General features: G+C 44.8%; 1 protein-coding gene across 1 annotated transcript; it reads right to left on the bottom strand.

Annotated features, from left to right (window-relative positions):
- Positions 1-428: 428 nt before the first annotated feature.
- LOC147902967 (uncharacterized) lies at positions 429-1,301 on the bottom strand. Its single transcript, XM_087373975.1, has one exon. It carries the CDS (start codon positions 1,299-1,301, stop codon positions 429-431), a length of 873 nt encoding a protein of 290 aa, XP_087230101.1.
- Between the last annotated feature and the right edge of the window lie 8,391 nt (positions 1,302-9,692).

The raw sequence follows: 9,692 nt of genomic DNA, 5'->3' as shown, positions 1-9,692 counted from the left end.
ACGAGGAAATGAGCTTCTTAATGGAGAGGGAGAAAACTAGGATATAAAACAATATACGAAAGCAAAGAAAAGCATCCAAGAAAGCCAGCAAAAGACAATACCATGGAATCTTGGAAAGTTGGGCTATGTGCAAGGTGCAACATTAAGTTTTTAAAGCACTCCCACTATTCCTCACCATGAACCCGGCCATGAACAAAAGTGGAACTTTCTTGTCAAAAATTCCTCGGTAAATGCAATCGAAACAAAGTCAAAAATACTCTTAGCGTTTCGACATGGGAAGGTTGAAATCATAGGTAAACAGAAAGAGCTCGAGCGGTTTTCCGCGGCAAGCAGGTCGAAACTTACTTCAAAGAGCTATTGAACGACGCTTGTTCAGCTGGCATGCTGTCAAGCTAAGTGAAGCTCGCCATTAGTTCGCTGGAATGCTACTACGTGTCTGGCGAGGCGCTGGAGAGCGACGAGAGCAGCGGGGCGGAGGGGGGGCTGAAGGGGAGGGCAAGGCGGAAGTCGACGAGGTGGGCGGCGGCGCCGAAGCGGGAGGGGCGAAGGGGGAGGAAGGGGGGGAGGGGGGCGGGGGAAGGGGGGGAGGGGCGGCGGAAGAGGGCAGCGAGGGGGGCACGATCGATAGAGGAGGGGAGGGTGGAGGGGGAAGGGGAGGACGCGATGGAGGCGGGGGAGGCGGAGAAGGTAGAAGCGGAGGCGGGGGAGAAACGGGAGGCGGCGGTGGCGGGGGAAAGGGCGTAGGAGGAGGAGGCGGGGGAGGCGACGGAAGAGGTGGGCGACGTAAAAGGGGAGGAGGAGGGGGTGGCGTAGGGGGTGGAGAAGGCGGAGGAGGCGGCGCCGCCGCTGGCGGAGGAAGAAGAACAAGAAGAAGGACCACCGGCTAATGGGGCGGCGCCGCCCCCTCGGCCACCCCCTCCATAGCCCGGCGACTGGCGTAACTCCATCTCTTCCTTCGTCTCCTCCGCTATCGTGAACAATACCCGCTGCGGCGCTTCCCCTCCCTCCGCCGCCGTAAAGAACTTCGCCGTAAACTCTGTTTCTATCATTGAACCTGCATACCCTCCAAATGATCCCACCCACGCCGCCTCCCTCGCATACCCCTCCGCTCCCCCCCCCCCCTCCTCGTCTTCGCCTTCCATCCCTTGCACGTTGTTCACCCTCCTGTGATTCCCCCCTGCCCCCCCTCCTCCCCCCCCCCTCCTCCAACACACCATGTAGTAGATTTCCGCCATCAACACCACCACAAACGCCCCGAATAGCACGCTCAGCCCCACCCCCAACGCTCCCAGCGCCCCCATCCTCAATCACCTCCCCTCCTCCTTCGCCATCCTCGTCGCTTGCTGCATCGGAGGCTTGCTCTGTGATCAGGAACGCCACCTACCTCGCCTTTTCGCTTTGGTCTTCTTCACTGCCCCGCGATTGACTGCCCCCCTCTTCACGCACCGCCTCCGCCTCGTGTTTCTGAGCCTCTCGGCTCGCCCTGTCTCGCTCCGACCAACAAACTCCTCCCGTAACCGGGGCCAAAGGAAAGGGACTGTTATTGAAAACCGAAGGAACCCTGGCAAGGTGACGATTGCATCTGCTTGCAGCGTCAGCACTCGAACAAAAGCCGAGCAGCTCGCCCCTCTTCGACACTGCCTTCTCTTTGGGTGTGGCTCACTCCTCTAACCACCGTGATCGCGCATGACAGGCTCGCCTTGAGACCTCGCAGCAACTGCATTAAGCTCGCCAAAAACGAGTTAAGACTATAAACAAGCAGAAACCTCACTGGACATATGTTAGAGGGCAAAGCTGGGGATATTCGAGCAGAGATTTCATAGTAGAGGAACGAAGTTTTCGAAGCCTGGCAGAATCAAATGCAGCGATTCAACGAACAAATTCTCGTTGTGCAGGACGGAGCGGGGCCGTCCAGCTCAAATCCTCCAGAGCCAGGAGGCTCATTTGCGGAGTACTCTGTCAATCCAGAGGGGAGCGTCTAAGACCACAGGCCCACAGGCAACAGTCTCCTTCGTCAATGCTCGCTGATCGATGCTTTCTCGGAAAACGGAACCAACAATTCAAATTCGCCTCGTTCTTGTTTATTTACTCGTAATCATCCTGGTTTGAACAGGCCAGACGGCAGAGTCGGATAGATCAAAAGTCGATCAATTCGGCCTTCGTGCCTTTCACGTCCGAATCACCGGTTCTCTTCATCTCTTCGCCGAGGGACGAGGAATGTGTGAGGATCGATATGGAGAAAGGTTCTGAGGAGGATCCGTCAATGAGCTTGGTTCATGACGAATATTTGCGAAGTGAAAGCGGCAAGCCCGTCAATGAATGAATGGAAGCATCGTGAATTGTGTGGGGAAAGGACTGCCAATTCATCTACGGGTGTTTCCGACGGCAGGCCAGCTAGCCGCCAGCCCAGCCCCAGCCCGCATGCAGTCCATCTTAACCGTCCATCTATACGTCACCGCCTCCCACTCCATCTCAGCGGTCCAATGTCTGTCGGAATCCTGACAGCGCCGCCGTCCTGAGCTTTCCTAGAAATTTACTCTCATTTTTTCTCTCTTTTTAACATTTCCCATCTATGAGTACATTCCAGCCCAAAAACAAATTTTCGAACCTAATAAAATCTTTCACAACTCTAAATCTGTAGACTAAAATGCCTCAAATTTAATCCTTGAAATAAAGGCTAGGCACAATGTGAAATGGTATTTTGCAATTATGCACTTTTCACTAGCACTCCACGAAGGGCTGAATAGGAGGTAGCCCATGTTGTCTGCACACACAAAAGTTTCATGCTTAGTGCACACGCAGCCTTTGTTGCTCGGTTGGAGGTGCTCAGCTTCTATTCACACGAATTAATTCTCATAGACCATAAATGCAACCCCAGTGCACTATTTGGCAACTCCGATTTGCAAGGTGGGGCTTCGAGCACTAGTGCGCCACTTCCTTTCGACCGGTTGTTCCCAGTAGTATTTCACTATTTGCGTATGCAGAGGGGGCAGAACGAGCCATAAATACATCGAAGGAAGCACCACCCGGTGATCTTCATAACACCTTGTAACCTGTTAGAATCCACATGAACAAAACTAAGCCATTCTGAGAGTCCTAGATTTCACAATCATTGCAAAGCTAGTGCTTCCCCAACCTCACATTTTCTACCTTGTGTGCACTGGCTCTCAGCTTACAAAGGAGACTGTATCAAGAAACGGTGGTAAATAGAGGGATGTGCATGCTTGCTGAGGTCCAAATGGAAGAGACAGCTATTCTCCAGCCTAACATCAACATTTTTATGATTTTAGTAAGTGCTCATGTATCTACAATGAGCAAGGCAACCTTACGAGAACCTCCTATTTTTTCGCATTCCAAAAAACAAGAATGCATTGCAACCTGAGTTGATTGGGCTGGGGCTGGGATGGCAGCTAGCTGGCCTGCCGTCCTTGTGCACTTGCTTGCCAAACACTCTTCTCATTATTTAAAGCTACTTTTTGCATCAGAACTTGAAGGCTTTCTATAGTACTGCATCCATGTGAGCATATAATGTTTCAATGTTGCCTTGCAATTCTTGATTCTCTTTCTAAATATAGGTGTTCTCTCTTTCTTTCTAAGGATTCAAAGAGACTATGGGAGAAACTAACCAAACTAAGCCACCAAATCATGACATTGTAAAAAAGGATAAGTCTTCAAAACCATTCTTGGTTATTACCCTAGAGAGGATACACACTGTATACACTTCATACTATTATAAGGATAATTGAGAAGCTTGTTTATTTATATATCATTGATGCATATACCTTGAAGCCAGAAGAAGAGAGTCAAAAGATGGCTAAAAATTTAAGAAAGTGCTTTCAGATATGGGATTGTACTCTGGCAAGTAAAAATAAAAAACGATGAGAAAACTCAAGCAATTCAAGCAATTTTCCATGCATGGCAAGTTTTGGTCACGTGAAAGCTTTGAGATTTTCATCTACTAAGAAACAAAATGACTCAAGCCCACTAATGGAGGAAGTTGATGTCAAGACTTTTATGGGTGCAGTGAATCAATTTTCCATCAATATGGAGATCGCATGGGGAAAGAACCACTTCACACAATACTTGATAAGTTCTTATATGTGGCTTTTTAACCATTTCTTACTACTATAAGTTTTCATAAATCATAATTAGTTTGGCATGAAGAGATCACAACTACAAGCATGATGTGCAGACAATCAAGGCAATTAATGTAGTAGTGATAGGAATGAAAGTGATCCAATGTTGCAGCTAGCTCAGATGTGACCTATGTGTGACTTGGGGCTACTACGACTCTAGTGTGCAAAGAATCCTTGGTGTTCCAATTTACATGAGAGGTAAACATGGAGCAAAGAATGAGAATATATATTTTCTCATAGATAAGACAAGAGCACTCAGGATGGCATGCAACTTGTTAGGGAAGGCTATACATGGATACTTGTTAAATCAACAATAATTGTAACTTTCTAAACATTTATAGGTTTTGTTTTGTTGACAGTTTGTGAGATTTTGACAAGTTTTTAGTTTGTAAGATTGGATAGCATTTAAAGTTTTGTTATTTTTTTATGTTTTTTCTTTATAACCCTATCCTTTAAAATCTAGGGTTTTGGGCCCTTTATAACGGAATTCAACTTCATTGACATCATGTTGTCATTTTAGGTTCTCTCTATCTCTAGCCACCACACACACGCATCCTTTATGTCCCATCACCTATCTATACACTCATCCTTTAGGTTCCCTGCCCCCTCTCTACACTATTCCCTCAACTCTTGTGATGGCATGAACAAGAAAAAGGTAAGTAAAAAGTCTTCTTAGATGAACGCCCTTCTCGACCACCATAGGGTGGTGACATCATTCTTATTGGAAAGCCTTCCACATAGCTAGATACATAATATGAGGATCTTGGTGAGAGAGTTCCTACTCTCGAGTAACAAAGAAAGAAAGAGTAGTAGATCGAATGAGAAGAGGGACAAAGACACCAAGCAGAGAGAGTCACATAGGTAGCATGTCATCCACCACCAAATCCCCTCTATAGAATTAGCCTCCACTTGAGTACAACAAGCCCCAGGTCCTCGTCTAGCTCAAAGAATGGCAAAGTTCAAACCTAGGCATAGTGGCTTTGACATGGAGATCTACAAGTATAGCAATCTATGGAGTTGCTCATTCCCAAAGTTCAGCCTTGCTAGTTTGGCACATGAGATTATGCAAGATCTCAATTTGAACCAAATGACTTGCTTTTTTTGAGGAGAGGGAGTGGAATCCCATTGGACAATAATAGATGAGGCAACACTAGCACTATAGACAACTATTGAGACCTACCAAGTGGATGTCTTTGACAACTTGTGTCCATCTACAAAAAGTGAGTGACCATCAATGAGTGTGTATGCACAATCAGTATAGCCTAAGGATGTGTTCAAGGATCAATGGAGAAGCTTGAGTTAATCTTGAATTTATTAGATCCAAATCTTAAGCCAATCTTGGAAGATACTCTTGCTCTATTCAAACCATGCCAGCCAATCATGCACATGCCTCTAGAGAAACTACTCCTAATAGTATATATGTTGCAATAATTGCATCATCCAAAAATGTAAAGGAGACTTCCCTGTGTATTAGTTTTTGTTTCAGCTCCTTAACTTTTCCATCTTGGGCTTCTATAGTCCAGAGAATATCTCCACATTGGTTCATGATACAATTTGTATCCTTGCCATAGTGATGACAACCTATAGAAAGATAAGCCTATGAAGCCCATATACATGTCCATTCTCTAAATATCCTATTTCATCTTCCGTAAATTTAAGGTGGATTCCCAGAAGAGGAGGTACAAATGGAGATGGATGATGGCGATGGGGTTGGAGGGGACAGAGCTTTTGAGGGTGACGGTCACTTAAGGCATCCTCTTCTCTCAACATCTATTGATCCTAAATCTATTCCTTTTCACTTGCATGCGATGCACGACTATCTGAGAGAGGTTCCTTTTGCCACACAAGCTACATTGGATCTCTCCCCTTTGTGCCAGTTTGACGAGCTTGATTCACTTGATGAGAGATGCTTTCTGTTTTTTACTCCAAATCAGTCGGACCTTCACAAGGGTAATCTAGCTAATCCAAAGGACTCTAGTCAAGGTAAGACATTTACTGTTGTTCAACACAAAAGAAGACAATCTAAAGCTACCATTGTGCAAGTCAGCAACCCCAACCCCAAGGCTAAGAAGGGGCAAAAGAAGAATGCCAGATAAAAATGTTTCCTTCTTGACTCTTAATGGTAGAGGGTTAATGGACCCTAGTAGAGGTGACAAGTTAGCTTTTTGGTTGACAGCCAATACTTTCTCACCTTTATTTCTAGCATTACAAGAAGTCAAGACCTGTGGCCATTGGAGTCTTATCTCATTACAATGGAGGTGTCACTCAAGTCACCATAGATGACCAAAAAAAATGGGTGATGCTTAAATGTCTTATCAAGGAGATTGACTTTACAGCAATTTCTGTGCATGCCCCTAATTCAACAGTGGACAGGAATGTATTATGGGATTCTTTACAATGTGCAAATGGTAATTCTATCATTATGGGGGACTTTATTATGGTTGAGCTAAAGAGAGATAGATGGCTAATGCTTGCATCAGAGGTGTTGAGTTATTGTCTTGGGAAGAATGCAAAGAACACTGGCAAATGGTAGATGTTGCTACCGATGGTGATTTTACCTAGTGTAATACTCAAGTAGCAGAAAACAAGAGGGAAGCCAGATTGGATAGATTTCTATGTGTCATAGGAACTGTTGAATAGTCTTCTTTCCTCAAAGAGCAAAATTTTCTCTTCCCTAAACTAGTCAGACCACAAACTTTTCCTAAGGTGTGATTTTGGGTTTGGTGTTAGGGGCTCCTCTTGGTTCAAAGTTGACCCAAAGCTTTTTACCTTAAAGAGTGTGCAATATTTGGTTAAGAAATCCTTGCAAAGTGAGAGCATTTCTACTTCAAAATCTTGGGCTTTGGCTATTCAGGACACCCAGAACATTCTCAAAACATCTAGAAAACTCAGAGCTAAGATTAGGGCTCATAGAATGGACATTATTCAGAACAATATTAAAATTGTAGAGCAGAAAGCCTGAACAGGGGATACAAATTCTCAAGAGGATCTTCTTGCTGCCAAAAAGGATCTCAAGAGATAGGAGCAGATCAGATTAAATGACTCAAGGTGTGCTTCAGAGACCAGTGGGCAGGGAAGAAAGACTTGCAAGAAACACCCAGGGCATTTTCTTGAGCAGCCTCAGGTTGGTGATATTCCTTCAGGTTGTATCCCTTCAAGAATCATAAGCTCATTCCTTACTTCTCTATGGTATGTTGTTAACAAGTTGATGGTGGATTTTAGGTTCTGTTTTTGTTAGCTACATGTCAGCTACCATTGGCTACATGGTAGCTACCATTATGACTTGCTATGAATAAGTATCTATTCATTACTATTGTGTTATTAGATGATCACTGCTCTGCCTTTTGGTAGCTACATGGTGGCTACCATGGCCTGAATTGCAATGACTTGCTATGACTACTTACCGAATGATGCAATTAGCTACCAAGTGCTTCTAGTAGCACTCAAGTTGGAGTGAGCAGAGTGGTGGTTACGTAATAACTAAGTACTAGCTACCACATCTATTAAATATGAGTGATGTGATTGTTGTACCAAATCATAGCCACCACTAAACAAATTGGTATCTATCATTAGGCATCCATTGCTGGCACTTAGCTACCAAGTGCTACCAGTAGCATTGAAGTAGGATCTCTGTAAGTGTTTAAGAAATAATTTAGTAGCTATTACATCTATTAAGTATGAGTGCTCTTGTTCTTGTAGCAAGTGGTAGCCACCACCAATTGGCATGATAGCTGTCATTAGGCACCCATTGCTGCCATTACCATGGGTGGTGGCCAATTGCTTGACTGGAAGATACTAAAGTAGGAGCTCTATAAGTGGTTAAGAAATAATTTAGTAGTAGCCACCACGTCTGTTAAGTATGAGTGGTCTTGTTCTTGTAGCAAGTGGTAGCCACCACCAATTGGCATGATAGCTATCATTAGGCACCCATTGCTGCCATTACCATGGGTGGTGGACAGTTGCTTAACTAGAAGATACCATTTGCTACCATAAACAAAGAGCAGGCAATTATTTCAGTGCAAGCTACCACTTGCTGCCACTAAGCTAGAGCAACAAAAATGCAACACTTGCTACCACTTGCTGCCACTAAGCTAGAGCAACAAAAACGCAGCCCTTGGTAGCACTTGCTACCAATTGCCACCGGTATCTATCAGTTGCTACCACTAGCGACAATGCCAAGAGAGCTACCAGTCCATTGAATCCATATGTGGCAGCTACCGTGTGATTGTGTGGTAGCTACCATGCAGTAGGCAATTCTTTTAGTGGAAGCTACCACTTGCTGCCATTAAGCGAGGCAATTTTTTCAGTGGAAGCCACCACTTGTTGAGGCACTAGCATAGTGGTACTTCCCAAATGCAGCTGCTTGTTGCCACTAAAGGGTTTATCTGTACATCTCCAAAGATGACCAGATTAAACATCATTGTCATATGTTTACATTGAGAAATGTTGCTCCCAGCTGGAGTCTTTGTATAAAATTATATAGATTGAACATATGCTTACAAAATTTTTGCTCTTAAAGAGCCTGAATCTGTGCCATCTACATTGACTCCCCTTTGTCTTATTGCTCAATGTGACAGTCGCTTGCCAGGTGCCATCTGCATTAATTCCCTATTGTCTTGCCAAGCCTTTCCCCTTGGGTGACATCCAGTGCATAATTTGACTCTCATTTGACATAGGAGGTGATGACTCAGTACAGTTGCACCTAGTAGTCTAATATATGATTATAATTGTCAATTGGCTTTTTGCCTAGTACCCAAATAAAATCCTTCAATGGACTTCAATACAAAGCTTTAATCATGGACATTCTTCATCTGTGCTATCTCCTTCTACTTCCTCCATGGCGAGCATCCTTAAAAATTCATGTATATGCAAAATACTTTGTTGTGGTATTTGTATTTTTCCTTCTACCTCATATCTCATGTGCTTCTTTGATTTCTTTGCCCTTGAATGCCGAGACACTATGATTGCCTCCGTTGAAACTTGTGAGACCGGTTCATCACTTGGGATCCAATCCTTCGTTACAATTAGTATACAATGTGTTGTTATCCGTATTATCCTTCATGCCCTTTGGCTCATACCATACCGCTGTAAATGTTGTAGCTCTCTGTTGATGATCTCTTTTCACATACTTTTGCAACCCAAAACTTCGCATTCTCATATTCATCATCCGATGGCCGAACCACAACAAAACAATCAACCTCTATATCTACTTGTGGCATAAACTCTCTCTTCTTTGGTCCACAATCATTAGGGGAGAATTGGGGTCTCAAAAGGGCCTCATAAGGAATGGATTAGGGAATGCTTAGTGGGCTAATGCAAGGGGCTTGGAGGGTCCCAAAGAGGCCTAACCAGCCCAACCTAGGTGGGTTAATCCCACATTTGAGCCCACCTCTCCCCCCATCAATGAGGGGAGGGGGCCACTTTTTGAAATTTGAATTTCAAATTTCGAATCTCCCTCCCTCCCTCTCTCTCCCTCCCTCCCTCCCTCCCTCCCTCTCTCTCTCTCTCTCCCTCCCTCCCTCCCTCTCTCTCCCTCCCTCCTCCCTCCCTCCCTCC

The sequence above is a fragment of the Dipteris shenzhenensis genome, chromosome 4 (genome assembly GCF_047967505.1).
Source record: "Dipteris shenzhenensis isolate YYH24624 ecotype China chromosome 4, Dip_SZ_1.0, whole genome shotgun sequence".
NCBI lineage: Eukaryota > Viridiplantae > Streptophyta > Polypodiopsida > Gleicheniales > Dipteridaceae > Dipteris > Dipteris shenzhenensis.
The sequence above is the reverse complement of the archived record's forward strand: the minus strand, read 5'-3'. Positions and strand labels throughout refer to the sequence as shown.

Excerpts from the sequence above, each read along its gene's own strand:
- LOC147902967 (XM_087373975.1), bottom strand. The coding sequence starts at position 1,301 with ATGGGGGCGCTGGGAGCGTTGGGGGTGGGGCTGAGCGTGCTATTCGGG.